The sequence below is a fragment of the Echinops telfairi genome, unplaced genomic scaffold, assembly GCF_000313985.2.
Source record: "Echinops telfairi isolate 266 unplaced genomic scaffold, ASM31398v2 ScPeMD7_7424;HRSCAF=8462, whole genome shotgun sequence".
Taxonomy (NCBI): domain Eukaryota; kingdom Metazoa; phylum Chordata; class Mammalia; order Afrosoricida; family Tenrecidae; genus Echinops; species Echinops telfairi.
This window is the reverse complement of record NW_022111324.1, coordinates 80772265-80790735: the sequence shown is the minus strand read 5'-3', so window position 1 is coordinate 80790735 and position 18471 is coordinate 80772265. Positions and strand designations below refer to the sequence as shown.

Below are 18471 nucleotides of genomic sequence, written 5' to 3'. Positions count from 1 at the left end.
CACTATCATGCTCAGTCCCCACCAGGATTTCAGCACTTCCTCTTTGTTACGTTCCCCTTGATCCTGCCCTACCAGGTTTCCCACACCCACCTCCCCACCAATTTGGATCGCTTGTTGTTCCCTTGTCCCTGTGTTTGTTATCCAGAAACTGTGTTTTATGTGGGGTAACATTCCATAAATTTATTGCAAAGCCTCAACAATTTGACAAGATGTACACTTGAGTTTTGTTTATAATTCAGTGTAAGCCCTGACAAAAAAATGACAATTTTTGCTATAACAAAATATCCCTTTTTTGAAGGTACTTAAGGATACTAAGACAAGTTTACTATTGAAAAAACTTAACTGCAGTCATTCACTGATCACAGAGACGTGCTTAAACACATTTTGTTTGAAATAAATGCATTCATATATAAACTGAAATCCTAGTACTTTTTTAAACTTAAAGTTTGTACACTTTGTTGTTTATAAACCTTCACTCAAAAATAGTTTTTCTTTAAAAACAAATTATTTTACTTACTTTTGTTGTTATAAAAATGCATAACAGAACATGTACAATTCAAAAATTACTGGATATACAACTCTCAAAAGTATCTTAAAAGTTTAAGAGTTAAGAAGAACCCATCTCTGTACCTACAAATACGCTTTAAAGGTTGGTCTCCAAATTAATCAGACCCAAAAGCAAGTTCTGTATCTGCTGCATAAGCTACGTTGTAATTATTTGGCACTGGCTTTTTATTGACAAGGAGAATTCTAGCTTATTCTTTGAGATTCTGGGACAAAGGGGGGAAAATCAACAGAATGGGAATCTTTCAGCCTTCATATTCAAAATCTCATAAATCTTTACTTTAATCACAATCATGCTCCCTCACCTTCAAAATTCTGAGTCTTCAACTAGTGAATTGAAAAACATGATTTAAATACTTTATTATTTCTTTAATTTAACTTTTAAACTATAGCTCAAGAACGTCAGGTGATGTAAAATGATCTGGTAAATGTAGTTTTACTTCTGTAGTACCTGCGATAAACACTGTATTATATATTTGCTTTCCAGCATGAGGCTGCCCCTGAACAATGCTGTTTTTACTATAATCTACAAACTTTGCTAACCAAAACTGCAGAAATTATCTGAATTCACAAATTAGTTTATCCAAATTTCTTTGTTTTTTAGCACCAAAAAGATCAAAACTTTAAAATTTCTAGGTAAAAATTTCTAATCAGAAGGGTCCTTTGAACTTTGGTAAAGCTGAGATTTTGCTGAGTTGAAAGAAATTATGATAAAAGCTCAAGGAGGACACTAGTATTTTATTATAACTTGAACTGAAAATACTAGCTGTTTAGGAAAAAGTACACTTTGTATTTCAAACACTCAATGCTACAATGCTTCTTCAATATTCCAGTCCCTTTCATTCTGACCAAATGCTGGTATACTTACTCTTGATGTGTTGTGCAAATTTTAGTAAGCCGTTCAAAATCTTCACTATTAAATCCTTTTTCTGAATTCCTTTGAGACATGACTGTATGTGGTTGTACAGTTTTCCATTTTGCTTCTAAATTTAAAATATTTATTAGTCATTGACTCTTACAAAACATATTTAGGAGGGAAAAATAGTCGACTGGCATCCTTGATAAAGACTGGCATGGACAATCATCTTTCTATTCCACCCAAAAGTTAGCACAGAATTTAGATAAGTGATTACTCTTCAATATAAATATTCCAGAATGATATATGTATTAAATCCCAACTAATTGAAAAAAAATTCCCACAACCAAATTAGCCAGTAGGGCATGCAAACTCATCATAAAAATATCAAAATAACAACAAGCATTCTTTTATTATTAACATGAAGAGCGATATACAAAGATGAACTATCCTCACAATAAAATAGGATTATGGTACAAATGTGACTTTCTTAACATTAACTGTACTGTAGAAATATCTGGTTTATGTAACAGGTTAAATATGTTAATTTCTCATTAGCAACTTGTTTGTTAGATTACTGATAATTCTACATTCTACATTAGTTTGTACTCACCCCACTGTTCCTGAATGGCAGAAAGATTTGCAAGCAACTGTTCATGATATAAGCGTTCAAGCTGAATAAATTTCATTGCTTTCTCATCTGAACAGAAAAATTGAGGAAAACAAAAATCCAGACTTTTTACATTTAGCCCCATACTTGAGGAGGAATGTCCTTATTTAAAGAAAGCTACATCGGCCCCTACTTTGTAATAAAAATTGTGGGGGGGAAAGAAAAAAAAAGCTACAGCTTTCCAAAAAATGAAATGGCTCTGAATATTTTTAAATGTAAACACATAAAAAGTAATAAATACCACTTGGTTTTGAAGTGGGTACATTTAATGCAACATATTACGCAGTAGTTACTGGGTTCCATCCTATTAGCAAACAGCAGAAGCTAAAAGGTTTTAACACCCACAGAAGGGCTGCTCTTGGACATAGTTCTAGAAGGATCAGTTGCAAGAAATTCTATTGGCATGCTGGGGTCTAAGTGTTTCCCTTTTGATTTCTCTCTTTCAATGATCTCTGTCCGGCCAGTTATCCTCTAGTCAAGTCCAGTTTCAAATCACCTTCAGACTTCATGTCCGACTGAATGAGGTTAGCACCTTCTTTCTCACAAGACCAAAGAATCGTATGTCTGAACAAGGGCAGTGAAAAAAAGCATGGATCTTTCGGCATAATTTATTTGCTATACACATCATGTGACCTGATTGTCTTCTAAATATTCTATGAACTTCTGTTTTCTTATCTACAGCAAACATATTTGCAACTTATGAGAGCATGGTAAGTTGTCCAACTGCCTACCATGCCCTGAGCAAGGTTCGAAAGTTGATTCAGAAGGAAGGACAAGTAAAACTTGCTGCTTAGCTTTATGTCCTTGTCATGATCACTCGATTCAGTTATCTTTCCTCTGTCGTCTTCAAAGAAAAATACAAAAAGAAGAAAACCCACCGATCTCCATCAAGTCTATTCCATCTTATAGAGCTACCTTACAAAACAGGTAGAACTGTCCCTTTGAGTTCTGAGACTCTGAATCTGTACAGGAGCGGACAGCCTCATCTTTCTCCTGCAGAGTGGCTAGTTTGAACCACTGACCTCACGGTGTGCAGTTCAATGCTTCCCCAACAGAACCATCAGGGTTTCTTAAAGATATCTCAAGGATCATAACAGGCCAGCAAGAATTAAGAATGATGAAATATTTTTTTACTCATGATATAACATATACTAATGACATATTTTTAGATAAGTAATGTGCATTTATCAGTTTTTTCTGCACCACCCCCTTGCACGTAAACTTCCGATGAGACTGTGTGCATGCATGACGTTTACATGGATGCATTGTATGGGAAAATGTGCCATTTCTCAAACTTCAGCTGAAAAACTTGTTCAAGTACAGATTCCTGGGTCTGATTTCTAGAAATGTGGATTCAGTGTGTCTGGGGTACGACCCATGAATTGGCACTGCTAACATGCCCCAAGGTAACTGATACTGCTGGTCTTCACTGTGCTGCATCACAATCACCATTTGATTGAAGAAAAAATGAGAGCGATTTCTGTCTTCATTAGGTTTCCAACCTATTTAGTAATAAACTGCCGTTGTCTGAAGGTATAACTAGTTAGCTTGACAGGACTCAGCAAAGTCACAGCTTCCCCTCCATCTATCTGATCAGCGGTGTGAGAAGTCACAAGGCTTGGAGGAGAAGCAAACCACAATAGGAAAAAACAGGTGAATGTGAGATATTCTTTTTAGAGGCTATATGAAGGGAACTTCAAAAAAGTTTGTGATAATAATTACCGAATTAAAAAACATTCTATTTCTTTAATATATAAGCTCTAGAAACTTTTATACGCAATAAGACAAGCCATTTAGTTTATCCCTAAAGAACTGAAGAGCCCTGGGAAATTAACCATGTCAATGCTGTCTTTACATTATTCACTGAAAAACAAAGTGGACGCCCTTTAAAGATTGTTCAAGATTAAGAAAGAAAAAGTCGTGAGAAGTTAAATGAGGACTGTAAGGTGGGTGGCCGAAAGATTTCCATAGAAACTCTTGGAAAATCATCCTTGTTTGGTGAGAGGCATGAGCAGGAGCATTATCAGGGGCAAGAAGGACAATTTGGGGAGGCTTTCCCAGGAGTTTTTCTGCAGAAACTTTGGTGGCTACCTTCCTTAAAACATTCTCATAGTAAGCAGATGTTACTGTTCTTTGCCCCTCTAGAAATTCAACAAGCAAAATGTCTAAGTATCCCCCCAAACGCATGCCATTACTTTTGCTCTTGACTGGTCCATTTTTATCTTGACTGGACCACTTCTACCTGTTAGGAGCCATTGCATTGATTGGGCTTATTATTATTAATTGGGATTAATATATATATAAAATCATTCTATAGTTCAATCATGTCCAGCAGAATTGTACATTTGTCTTCAGGATTGTACTGGCAAAGCCAAGGATGTTGGTTTTTATTTTAATCATTTTATTAGGGGCTCATACAACTCTTATCACAATCCATACATACATCAATTATGTAAAGCACCTTTGCACATTCGTTGCCCTCATCATTCTCAAAATATTTGTTCTCCACTTAAGCATAAAGCCAAGTTTAATCTCCTGTTAAACTCTTCTAAGAAATGCTTCAGGATTTGGTTTCACTTGTTTAACATTTCCATTGAAAGCTCTGCTCTTGTCCACAGCGCATCTGGACGCAGCAGTTTTGACATTCATCAAGGGTGCTAGATATGTGCTGAACTTAAAATTTTTGGTCTGAATCATGCAATTACTATGCCTACGGTGTTTCTGCCGTTCATCTTTGGTCCCCTCCAATGAGCACGTGAGCAAGAGGCTTCCTCCTGAACGAATGTGGATAGTTTGCGCCGGTGGGGTTCCATCTTGAATGCTGTCTTGTCCATTCTAAAACTGAGCTATTTGCAAACTGCCCATTTCTTTGGGCATTGTTCTCATAAACTTTCATAAAGCATCCATGATTTCACCATTCTCCACCCAAACTTCACCATGAACTTTATTCTTGCTTTAGTTTTGCAGAATTCATGTTGCTCTGGGACGATTTTCAAACTGATCTTACTCCTCATTCAGACATGTTATAACCAGTTTATGTTTATTTTGGTGCTAAAAGTTTTGAACTCATGCGTAGCCTTTTCATAATATGCATCTTCCATGTACTGCCTGAAGATTCACTGTTCCAAAGAAAAGCAGGGAGAGGAATTTTTCCTGTCTGAAAGTTAACATGCCATATCTTTTGACCTCATTTACATGGGTTAGTACTAGGGAGGAACTCAATCTTGGATTTACAATGGGTATTACACTTGATATACTCTAACCTATAATTATTATTGGACTTGTACATCTATTTAATTTCAAAGAAAGAAAATGCAATGTATCCTCTATGTTTATTTTTTTCAGGAGCATGTGTGTTTATGTTTTCCTGAACACACAAATATTTAGAGTTTTATAAAATTACAATTTGTTCACAAAAGGTCAATTGTGGGCGATTCTATGGAAATTTGTAGAATGAGAGAAATTCCCTATATTTTGTTGGTGTGAGGGTTCCATGGGTGGCTACGCCTATCTTATTGTCTGTACAGCTCAGAGCATGTATTCGTCACGATTAAAAAGGGGGGAGGGGGCCCTGAGAGTTGTGTGGATTTCTTCTTGTAGTTCAAAAGGATACAGTCTTCCTCCCGGAAACAGGACTCCGCAATCTGTTAGAAACAAACAGAACCAAAGGGACTGAATTAACATACAGACGAAAAGACAAACTTGGAAGAAATCAGGACCTCGAACCTCTGAAAGTCTTTAATATCCAACTATGAAAACTTTATGTTACCGTGTCAGAAGAGGCTTGACTACAAGGACACGGAACAAGTCTGAAGGCATTTATGTCAAGCCAGGCAAATGTAGACATTCTTTGGTTTTCACATGACCTGATCTTCCTATTTTATTTCAAGTCAAAGCAAGCTCCACGGATGCAAGAGAGTTCAGGAGCAAGAATTCTAAAGAATGGGGAAAATGAAACGGATGCTCATAAAAGGTATAACACAGTGAAAAATAACTATTATAAATTAAAAAGTTGAAATATGTTCCAGTACATGATACCTTAAAACCACATCCATTTCATGAACAATTGACTACAGATCCCTGGGGGCACAATGACTTTTGGCTTCTGTTTTGACGTATAAGAAAAGGTCAGGTCAACGCCAACTGCTTAATAGTTGAGTGATACAGTTTGGAACATTGCGGTAGGGTGTTATCTCTTAAGATGGCTATTCTACCCATATCTCTGTTATTCTCTGCAAATAATTGGGTGGGACTACGCAAATAGGGCATGTGTAACCCTAGTAGATGGGAACAGTCAGTTTTAGTTAACCACCATCCGTGGCTATAAGGATGAGCCATCTCTGAAGCAGGACAGACAGAAATCGTGGACCAACAGGAGAGGAGCACATTTGAGATCCCGCCTAAAGTGGCAGAGGCTGAGAACGGAGGCATCGGAGGCTGAAGCAAGGAGTCCATGGGGCAGAGACTAAGAGACTGTGAGGCAGAGCAGTGGGTGGACCTCCTGGCCCATAGAAGCAGAGGCCAAGAAACCAGCGGCTGAGAGGCTGAGGGTCAGAGAGAGACTTGACTGCTAGCTGAGGATAGGTGCTGCTAGGGACCAATGACTATATCCTTATTGTTCTCTGATCTTGGCTTGTGGTAATCTGCTTACTAATAAATGCCCTAAATTGTAGTGTTGTCTGTGAATTTTGTGTGACCATCTCAACATATTATCAAACCCAGCAGAGAAGTAGAGTGCTTTGGGAGGAAGGGTTGGTGTCAGAGTAGGTATAGAAAGATGGTAGGAGGGAAGTAAGCTTGATCTCTGCCTCATTGCAATAGGGAAGGCGAAGGTCAATAAGCCCTCCCCCCCACCCCAGGCCCCTTTACTCAAACATGAACAAAGTCACACATGTTGTACACTCTAAAGCACATTATATAGGCATCTGTGGACTCAGGATCTGGTCTCAGTTAAGGGTTGTCGCTTAACAAGTTAACCTACAAAGCAAAACTCACTGCCGGCTAGTTGATTCTAACTCCTAGTGACCCTATAGCACAGGGTGGTGCGGCTCCTCTGGGATTCTGAGGCTGTAACTCTTTGTGGGAGTCGAAAGCCTCGGGGGTTTCTCCTGTTGAGGAACTGGTTTCAAACTGCTGACCTTGCAGTTAACAGTCCAAAGCAAAACCACGACACTGCCAGGGCTCCTTAAGTTAATTCTAAGGCACCTCAAAATTAAAAAATTCCTTCATTGTGAATATTCTTTATATATAACATTTCTGAATGAGCAAAGTATTTTCTGAAAAATATTTTACATACTATTATCATATTTAGACTATTTCAGGTAAGTATATTACACCTTTAAATGGTTGTCAGATTCCTACTAGACGTCATGTAGATGTTTATGCTCCATTTATAGTTCGTAATTTCAATTTTCCATGTAGCTGTCAATGCAAAGGCCAAAAAAGTGGTTGTACTATTAAAATTAGAAAGCTATTTAAAGTGCTTCTGAACCTATAAACTAACAAAAGAAGAAAACAATAAAATACAATGGGAATGGTTTTTTGCTAATGTTGTTGGGGACAGCACACTTCTAATGAAACATATCTGTGTACCTTGGCACAGTCTATAGAGAAAGCTTATGTCTCCACACACTGTAGATGACTAGGCTAAATTACCTCGGTAAACTTTTAGCTCTCCTGAAAACCTGATTCCGTAGTTATTTTACATTCTGAGGGCTTTGCAAGGGATAAATTTATCTTCAAGGTTCTGGTAGCACAGTAGAGGTAAGCACTGGGTTGTAACCAGAAGGTCAGTGATTTGAACTCACCAGCTGCTCTGAAAGATAAAGCAGTCTGCTTCTATGAAGATTTACAGCCTCAAAACCCTCTGGAGTAGTTAAGTCCTACTCTGTCCTACAGAGGGGCTGTGAATAGGAATCAAATGGAAGGCCGGTGGGTTTAGTTTGGGGTTTCCTTGTAACAGATAATTGTTACAATAGCATTAATTTGAACCAAATCAAATCGCCAGTATTAACCATTTCCCACCTGTAAGCTAAGACTTTCATGTGGGAGGCTGATGATGACGGCCAACGTTGGAGCTCAGAGAAAGGCCTGGGGTGAGGTAGGTGCTCATGTCTGGGTGTCGATTTCCAGTTCTCCGCGAGCTCTGCATCACTGAATACAACCCGCCCCCCGGAGCCAGTACTAGCAGACCCCAGCACATCACGGTCGCACCTAATCAAAATCAACGACAACTTTCCCCCAACAACTTCCAGGGAAAAAAAGCTATGATGGTGCTTTTTACGCACATAGCTTTAACTTGCCCGGTAAAATTAAAAGGCTATTTTTTTTTTTAGCTTTACACATTTACATTGTGTATCATTGAGAAACTTACAAGGGGGCTTCAAAACATTCACGAAAAATTTATATTATCTCTCATTTACATTTTTTCACAATTTTTTGAAGCCTTCTCTTATACTTACTATGTGCCACAGTTTCTGACAGGGCAGATACAGAAATTACAATTAGCATTCCGGTTTTGCTGGCAATGCCAATACCATAAAGCCCAGTATCTCTAAAGCAAAAGGCGTTTCTAGTGGCAGGGCAGCCTGAAAAAGAACTAAGCGGCACGTATCCTATGGAAATCTACCCCTGGAGCAAGTGCAGCAAGGCAAAGATGTGCTGTTGGGGTTGGTTGTTTTCTGGATTTCCCACACAAGGAAGCTTCTGGAAGTTTGTGGGAAAATTATCCTTCCATTCCATTCTTCTCGTTTGTCTACCTCTGAGAGGCAGCTTAGAAGAGCAGAAAGAATTGGGGCGGGGTGTGTGTGTGTGTGTGTGTGTGTGTGTTAATGAATGACCTACGTGCTGTGCTGGCCCGTGCTCTCTCTTTTCCTACGGTGTAACCTCAGCCCTGTCCTTTTACATTCTCAAACCTCAGCTCCCTTATCTGTAGAACAAGGACAGTACCCACAACCGCATGTGGCAAGGCTGCTGTAAGAACTCAATTACAGAAGGTGTATCTAGCATAGTGAACAGCACTCAGTGCTCAAAATGGCTGGAATCACATTCTGAACCAGAATCGCAAGCTGCAGGGTAGACCAGTGTGAGGACGTATAAACTGGAACTTACCATGGGAGAACGGCAGTTTTAAAGTCACCCTTGTTTCAGGTAGGGGCAACATTTTCAGAAAGAGGAAAGTGCCACAGGTCATATTCTCGCAGAGCAGCTCAAGGACCCCTAGGGACTCTGCTTCTTGCCCAAGTCTGACAACAGTGCCAATGTCCCCTGTGAAACGTATGAGAGGACTTCAAAGAAGTCGTGGAGATTTTTCATATATTTTCATTTCATTTCTTGTAGAACTTTTTGAAGCTCCCCCATGTGTGACTTCAGTGATGATTTGGAGTTTAAAGCTTAGGATTCATTCTACCTCTTTTAAAAAAAACAAAATACACTACTAAATAGTAAGCCTATATCGGCCATTTCTAGATTTTTTGCTTTTAGATGAGGATTGAGTCATTTACTCCTATCCCATCCCAGCCTACCAAGACATACTGTTGCTCTCTCATACCTCCCCTCCCCCTGCCAATATTGTACAACACAGTAATTGATGGTTGGCTCAATACCTTTTTATAAACCAAGTCATGTTGTAAACTAGGACGATTTTTCCTTTCCTAAAGGGATGTGTGTGTGTGTGTGTGTGTGTGTGTGTGTGTGTAAAGAATAGGGGCTTTGTTTTCCATGTATCCTTCATTTTAACTCAAAATTAACAGGCAGGAAAATGACAGGAGTAGTCTCTACTCAGATCTTTCTGATCTACCCTCCATGGGACTGGTTACCCTGGGTCATCTTATAATCTGTCACCCTAGAATCCTCACTCTTCAATGCCTAGAGATTCCCCTCACCTCTCTTCTAGCTCCTCGGTGTATTCCTTTGCTTTGGTGGAGCTCAGGCTCTATGACTTTACTTCTGAGAAAAGGTCTGAGGTGGAAGCATCGTTGGTATATCTGAGGGGCTGCTAGGAGGCCAGTGTACCTGAAAAGGCACGAGTAAGGAGGAGAGTTTTAGGACTAAGATATGAGATGCAACAGGGCCAGATCATGGAGGGTCCTATAAGCCATGGTGAGGATTTGGGGTTTTATTCTGAATGAAAGGAGAAGCCATTAGAGGGTTTTAGACAGAAAAAGATGGATGAATGCCACGGTTTTGGTCTCAGCAACAGGAGGTATGGGATCACTGTGCAACAAGAGGAAGAACACCGGGAAAGCAGCACGCTTGGGAGGAAGATAAAAATGAAATTCCAGCCAGTTTAAATTTCAGATCTTCATCGCATGTCTCAGGCAGCTGGATTTCTAAACATAGAGTTCAGAAAAGAGCAACAACCAAAGGACTGGTTGAAATTGCCCAGGGGATGAGTAGAGATTAGAAGAGATTAAAGCTATATATACACCTGAATACTGTGTCAGTTTACTATTTTAAGACGAGTAAAATGGAGACAGCAGCAATGACCCTGAGATGGCAAGGCCAGTGAGAAGAGAGGTAAGAGCCAGGAGTAAGGTTTCGCAAAAGGCAAGTAAAGAAAGAACATAAAAATAGAACAAGAGGTCCACTTGTCAACCACTTTTAATAGTACCAGTAAAATGAAAACAGAGAACTGGCCCCTGGGTTGGGACACCACAGAGATCACTGGTGACCTTTCCAATGCGATTCTGGCAGAGTTGTGAGTGGTGTCAAGCTTAACATGCTCAGCTGCTAACAGGAAGTTTTGAGCCTACCCCAAGGAACCTCAGAAGAAAGACCGACTGAAAACCCAGGCACCGAAAATCCTTTGGAGGAGCATCATTCGAGGCTGACACACAAGAGGGCGCCCATGAGCAGGAGCCAGCTCCACAGCGACAGACGGATGATTACAGAGTCCTGACAGTCAAATGCAATTTGTGAGCCTGGACTAGCTTCTAGATCCAAAGAAAAACAGTTATAAAGAATATTTTGGGGAAAAAATTGGGGGAAATCTAAATCCATACTACACAAGGGCATGGGAGGAAGATGGTGCTTTCTACTCCTGGAGAGCTTGTCTCAGTTACAGGGGCAGTTCGACCTTGTTCCATGAATCAGTCTCCGCTCGCTCGATGGCTAAGAGTGCGGTTTTTGGTTTTATAGAAGGAAAAGCCAAAATGTATTGCTACAAAATCATAGAAAGTTGTATTAAATAAAAATGCCACAATGTGAAGCTACTGTTTCTTGGCATGGCTTCTAGCTAGGTCTATACGCTTCTAAAGGTGGTGTTTCTCTGTAACCCCGAATAATTCTCTGTTCTTGTGTTTAGACCACATCAAAATGGCTGTTTGGGCATCTTTGAGGGCTTCAAATAATTTTCCTTGGAAGGTTTTCTGAGTTTGGGGAACAAAAAGAAGTCCGAAAGGGCAAGATCCAGGCTGCCTGGCTAGACTCGGGTTGTAGGGTATATGGGGTCAGGTCCCCAGTGACATTCTGTCAAGCGGCCCTTGGTCCCCTCAAAGAAGGAGCAGACACGCTGTCAGGAAAAGGAATTCCATGCAACAACTGTCCTGGCCTTTTCCTCACCAATGCAATTTTCCATTCTTTAAAGTTCTTCCTAATGTATGCCACCGTAATTTACCTGTATCCTATAAGCAAATCTACCCAGGATACCGCTTTGGGATCTCCCCCAAATAGTCACCATAACCATCTCAGCTGACCTCTCTGCCTGAATTGAAGCGGCCCAACAGTTCCCCTCAGAAGCCACTGTTTCCAATGGACTTTTTAAAAAAAATCATTTTATTGGGGCTCATATCACTCTTATCACAATCCAAACATATATCCATTGTGTAAAGCACATTTGTACATCCGTTGCCCTCATCATTCTCAAAACATTTGCTCTCCAGACTTTTTTTTAAATGGAATTAAAATAAGTATATAATGGAGAGAACTTGTCTGCAGCCTTGCACGACTCACACACATGTATAAAGATGTTTGGTGTGGAATAAACCCAAGCATGTAAGAACTGAAACTCAAGTAACAATATTTTGGACTGGCCTTTGTATATTAAATAATCCTGTACCGATGTCTACTGTTTTGAAGGTGATAATGGCATTGTAGGGTATGCAAAAGAGTATCCTAGTTTGGGGAGATAGCGGTATAAGCACTTAGGAACGATGTTCCCAAATGCTTCGAGAGTACTTTAAGAAATGTTTTGGAGCACAAATAAAATAAAATAAAAATAAATAAATAAAAAAAATAAATAAAAAGAAATGTTTTGGTGGATAAAAATTGCACGTGAGCGCCTGTCAGTGAGGGAAACAAATTTGACAAAAATGTCAAAACCCGGTGAATCCCGGTGAAAGACACAATGTATAGGCTGGGAATTACTACAGGCATATAATGTAGCTCCCTTCTCCTCAGGCACTTTAGAGAATATATATCTATATAAATATATAAATAATATTATATTTATATTTATATATTTAATTCTTGGGCCGAACAGAGCAGACATCAGCTGACTCCTATTGCCTGATGTCTCAGTTTACCGAGTTTAGGCGTCTCTGCTAATCCCTAGCCTTTATTTCCAGCAAACGATCTTTGAATTAAGGGCAGGGAATAGACAGCTGTAATACTTAATATAGTTGGCTTTCACTGGGGACCAAACACTGTGTTAAGTGGGTTTACATTTATTATCACATTTAATCCCCTCTAACCTCACAGAAGAAGAAACTGAAAGCCACTTGGCTTGCAGGGGCAGAATCAAAGCCCACACTCTTACACGGCCACTGTGTTTGCTAAGCTCCTTCCCAGGAGCGAACAGACTGCAGAGACATTTAAGTACAGGAGTCAGCATATTGATATGCTCCTGAAGGGCGGAGGAGGAATTTAACTTTGAAACGCAAAGTCCTTGAACAATATTCAGGTCCAACCAAGACTTATCATCTTACTGCCTAAAAATATGATTTTCTACTAGCTCTGTGTTGGCTAATACGATCACTTGCCAATAGAAAAAAAAAGTTAAGGTATTTCTTTTCCTTTTAATGTAAAAAGTGCCTTGAAAAGATTTGTCCATACTTGCTATTTCTACCCCAATGTTATGTTTTAGTCAACTTTTAAATAAAATCCTGGAGAAAGCTCAACTGATAGTAAGATCAACCTTTCACTTCCATTAGTTAATTTTGGACATCCTGTCACATGCCTTCACTGTCTTCTTCCCTCCCTCTTGCATGTGTTCACTATAAGCTATTTTAAGTCAGTCATAGGTACTTGGACACTTCATCCCTACTCCTTGCGTGCATGTGCCTCTCCCCAAACCAAGGACACTCTCCTCTGTCACCTGATGCCTTTGCTAACCCAAGAAATTAGACGCAGATACAATATTATTACCTAACATGCAGGCCATCATCAAATTTCCCTCCAGACGTCTGGCACGGATGAGGTGACTGGGATCAATACGTTCTAGCTCTAGTATTACAAGGAGCTTGCTTTGTGAGGGGTCCAGTTTCCTCATTCCTGCACGGATGATGAGACTCTCCACCTTGCTCAGTTATTCAGAAGATTAACTAACAAGGAGTGTAAGCACCCTTTGCCAACTCACACCATGGCACAAACGTAAGGAGGGCTGGACGCTGCCTCACTGCCAGTGCTACTTAATTAAGGATTGAGTAACATTTTGGTAGCCAAAAAGCAGCACATATTTTCTCAAAGGCCTTTTTTCAAGTCAGTAAAAAAAAAAAAAAAAAAAGGCAATATAAATTTGTAAGATTGTACACCTTTCCCTTGGGACAAAAGTTTTTCTTTTTCTTTTTTTTAAATTTTTTCTTTCATTTATTTATTTATTCTTTTTTTAAAAATCATTTTTATTAGGGGCTCATACAACTCTTATCACAATCCATACATACATCAATTGTGTAAAGCACATTTGTATATTCATTGCCCTCATCATTCTCAAAACATTTCCTCTCCACTTAAGCCCCTGGCATTAGGTCTTCATTTTTCCCCTCCCTCCCCGCTCCCCCCTCCATGAGCCCTTGATAATTTATAAATTGGTATTTTGTCATATCTTGCCCTGTCGGACATCTCCCTTCACCCACTTTTCTGTTGTCCGTCCCCCAGGGAGGAGGTCACATGTAGTTCCTTGTAATTGGTTCCTTCTTTCCTACCCACTCTCCCTCTACCCTCCCAGAATCGCCACTCACACCACTGGTCCTGAGGGATCATCCGCCCTGGATTCTCTGTTTCCAGTTCCTATCTGTACCAGTGTACATCCTCTGGTCTAGCCTGACTTGTAAGGTAGAATTGGGATCATGATAGTGGGGGCGAGGAGGAAGCATTTAGGAACCAGAGGAAAGTTGTATTTTTCATCATTGCTACATCGCACCCTGACTGGCTCATCCCCTCCTCGAGACCCCAGTTTTTGTTCTTTTTTTCACTTTTTGAAAACTGAAAATTACTTAGAGCTCATTGCTAAGGCTAACATAAAATTGAGGTTTTTAAAAAGGGGAGGGGGAATGCTTCCCATTCTTATGTTATGTTACGGTAAGTGTTCACGTCACATTTTAAGGGAAAATAAAAAGCAGCTGAACAATATCTTCGTTTTCGCTAAATTAGCTCTTGTGTTAAAAAGCTGCTCACCCACTGTTTTAAAAGCTCTATGAGTGTCCATGTTATCTTTTACTTTATCCACCCTCCCAATCCTTGAGTTATTTTTATAAAATTCCATTTCAATTCTGGCAATCCCATAATTAAACACTCTCCAGGCCTTCATGTCATCAGCTGTCCAATCTCACCTCCTATCTCTTTTCCATCTTAATCTCCAACAATATCCAGCCATCCCTTTGCACAGGCTGATACGTCTTCATGTACCAGTTCACTCTGTTCATTTACTGAGCTCTTACTCATCCTTCAAAACCCCGCTCAAGAGTCACCTTCTGTGCCTACAAGACAAAGTCCATCACTCATTCTCTGCTCGCTGAACTTTAAATATATACCTGTCTAATGCTTAACTGGAAAACCTACAATTATTTATTTATATAATGGTTCCATCTAGTCCATAGTAAGCTGTTTTAAAACCCCAAATCAAAATTAAGCCCATTGCTAGCTGACTGCAACTCATAGCAAGCCTTATGGACAGAGTAGGAACACCCCCATTGGGTTTCCAAGGCTTAAAACCTTTATGAAGACAAGCTGTCACATCTTTCTTCCACAGAGCGCTCGTGAGCTCAAACCACCAACCTTTTGGTTTTCTGCTGAGCACATTAACCACTGTGTCACCAAGGCTCATTTCTCTTAAGAATATACCCTGTTGAGTAATATTTCCCTAGTGTCTAACATTGTTTGTGGCACCTGATTAGTGCTTACTAAGCATTTGCCATATTGACTTTTATTTGTACAGAGCTTAGTCACTATATAAACTATGGACTATCCAAGGGCACCAATATGTGGCCTCCAGGCAGGAAAATATCAAAATCCTCCCTAGCTACTGATCTAAGGCCACCCAATACCAATGGGGTCAGGCTAATCCCAGAGGATTCGATGCTAGATTACTCCAAACACTGGCACAGGAATTGTAATGAGGTCAAAAGTGAAGAATTACCTGATGAAGGCAAAGGGGAAGTGCCCTTGAATCCAACTGCTCACTGTCACCGTGTATGTGAGAGAACAGATACTGCAGAACTCGACTGGGAGCCTCTGGTGGTTCATAAGCACTTACTGCCACAGCCTCTTCATCAGCAACAGCTTGTGTGGCTGCACTTCCTGTATTTTCTTGCAGTGAAAGTGTACTATCCTCCAAAGAAAGTCCTTTAGGAAATAAAGAATATATTTATCCTGGAGGAACTCCTTAGAACAACTATGTGAACCACAAAAGCTTCAAATACATTTTAATCGCATGCAAAAAGTCAGAAACCACAAATTACTATGCTCATCAAATTAAGATGGTGTTGACATTTCATTCCTTCTGTTAGCATACACATAAACCATCTGGGGATAGAATTACAATTACGGAATTAATAAAAATTAACCAAAGAGGAAACAGCAGGTTAAAATCTGAGCAGAAAGTTGATTACAGCAAAGGGGAAAAAATGGATTAGCTGCAATTCTAATTTCTGGCCTTCTTGTAATGAAAAAGGATGGTAAACACAATTATCACATGAAATGGCTAAAAAAGTTGAGTCACTCTCCCTAAACTCTGGTCTTATAACTTTAGACCTACTTCTGGGCCCCAGGAGAGGAGTACGAGTTCAAGAAATCGGCGCCAGAGCTATGGCTACAGAAGCTTTTCTCCTACTAAACTCTTACGTAACACTAACTTGTAAACAACTGTCCGTGACAAATAAACAAACATGTCACTGAGTAGATGTTTGACCAAAAGCTCCTGAAATAAGGTATGCAATTTTAAAATGTTACCCATATGAAGTTCAATTTATGTCAGTATCATTCTAACTTTAGTGTTCGGATTGTTTACATTTGCACTTTCCGCCAGCTCTCCAACTAGTCTGCCACTTAAATAACTGTTCTCAGTGATTTATAATAATATCCATATATAATATACCTGTGATGGTTAGGGATTAGGTCAAGCTGACACTCCTGGGTAAGGGTTAGGTCAGAACTCAAACTCTCACTTACATCGCAGCCTGATGACACTCTCTTGTTATTGTAAGCCTTTTTGTGTAATGCAGAGAGAGACCAAAAGAAGTGACTCCTCCTTGGCCCTTCGCCTTCTGCCAGAGCTTGCTCTTGTATATGGTTTTGTGTGGCCTGCGCCTGCCAATCCCAGGACAGTGGATTCATTCAGCTGACCTGGACCTCTGCATCCACCAGCCTGTCTCCCTTATTGTCTTTGCTTTGCCATCCTGATCTGGTTCCTCGATCTTCTGCTGTGTGTTGCCTGCTGACAGTGGGTTCATTGAGCTGACTTCAGACCTCTGCATCCACCAGCCTGTGCCCCGCACTGTCTCTGCTTTATCATCCTGCTTCCACAAGTCTGGAAAACCTTGAACCAGACTGGACTTACTTTTCTACAATGGTGTAAGTCATTTCTTGATATAAATCTCTTTCTATATATAAACACCTATGTGTCGTGTATTTTGTTTCTCTAGAGAACCCCACCTAACACAATACCCACAATCAAGATTGCCCTTCTCAAGTGGTTCTTGTTCACTCTTCATTTCTATAAGGAAATATTCTGGACTTCTGTGAGCAGTTACATATTCTAATAGATGAAATATTATCCTATTATCTATGTCAGAGAGAGACTGGTGGCACAATGGGTTACACATTCACCTGCTAACTACAAGGTCAGCAGTTCAAAACTACCAGCTGCCCCTTGGGAGAAAGATGAGCCTTTCTACTCCCATACGATTTACAGTCTTCCTCTGGCCAGAGGACAGGGCTTTGTCATTTCATAGCTTCATGCTCTCATTTCCAATACTGGAGGAGATTCAGTCGGTGCTCTTTCACCCTTGTGGCTTTTTATGGCAAGCATCTGTGTTCCTTTGCCTTTCTCTGACCACAAGAACATCCTTAGAACCAGAAAGATTTTGAGTACTATGATGCTGAACAGATTTTACTTTTGAAAATAAGCCAGTAAAAATTCAGTGGACCACAATGTGTTGTGCTTGGGCTCACCACGCACCATGTACAACCCAAAGGCAGCTAATGAAAATCTAGTTATGGTTGACAGTGGATGCTCAAAATGGATCTGCAGGGACCATACATGGACTAAGCCTCCAGTAAATTCCCTCTGACCTTAGTCAAGGGATGTGAATAGCCTTGTTTTCTGAGAGCACTGTAGAGTTGATTATAGCAAATATAGTCAAACTAATCCAACAGAATGCAGAAATTATCAAACAATATTAATATCACATGCAAGTAAAATTTTGTTAAAGATCATTCAAAAACAGTTGCAGTAGTATATTTGCCTGAAAGCAAAGAATATCAGAAAGACATTAACTTGTGTCTCACTGATGATGCAAAGGCATTCAACTGTGTGGATCTTAACAAATGTGGGTAGCATTGCGAAGAATCAGAATTCCAGAACACTTAATTATGCTCATGTAGAACCTGTACATAGAACCTGTACATAGACCAAGAAGCAATTTTTAGAACAGAACAAGGGGGTATTGCGTGGCTTAATGTCTGGAGCATCAAGGTAGTTTCCTTTCTAATAATCCACTTGAAGTTTTAATAAATGACACTGAACCACTGTCTATCCCTATTAGCCTATGGGCTCACACATAACACCAATTGTGAGAATGACACAGGACTGGTATTATGACTTGGAGCCAATTCCATGGTACCTAATCACAACAATCTTAGGGCACCGGACCCAAACCAAGCTTTTTTCAATAGCCTCATACACATGTGATGGTTGAACTCTGAATAAGGAAGACCAAAGAAGAGT

The 18471-nt window shown here is 39.9% G+C and overlaps 1 protein-coding gene across 1 annotated transcript in view; it reads right to left on the bottom strand.

Moving 5' to 3' along the window:
• Positions 1-18471, bottom strand: part of CNST (consortin, connexin sorting protein) — an 87125-nt gene that overhangs the window by 23376 nt on the left and 45278 nt on the right. The window contains exons 3-6 of the mRNA XM_045298156.1: positions 15664-15869; positions 5704-5734; positions 2034-2120; positions 1433-1547 (exon numbers count right to left, since the gene is read on the bottom strand). Of these exons, the coding sequence (XP_045154091.1) occupies positions 1433-1547; positions 2034-2120; positions 5704-5734; positions 15664-15869 (439 nt within the window). The remainder of the gene's footprint in view (positions 1-1432; positions 1548-2033; positions 2121-5703; positions 5735-15663; positions 15870-18471) is intronic.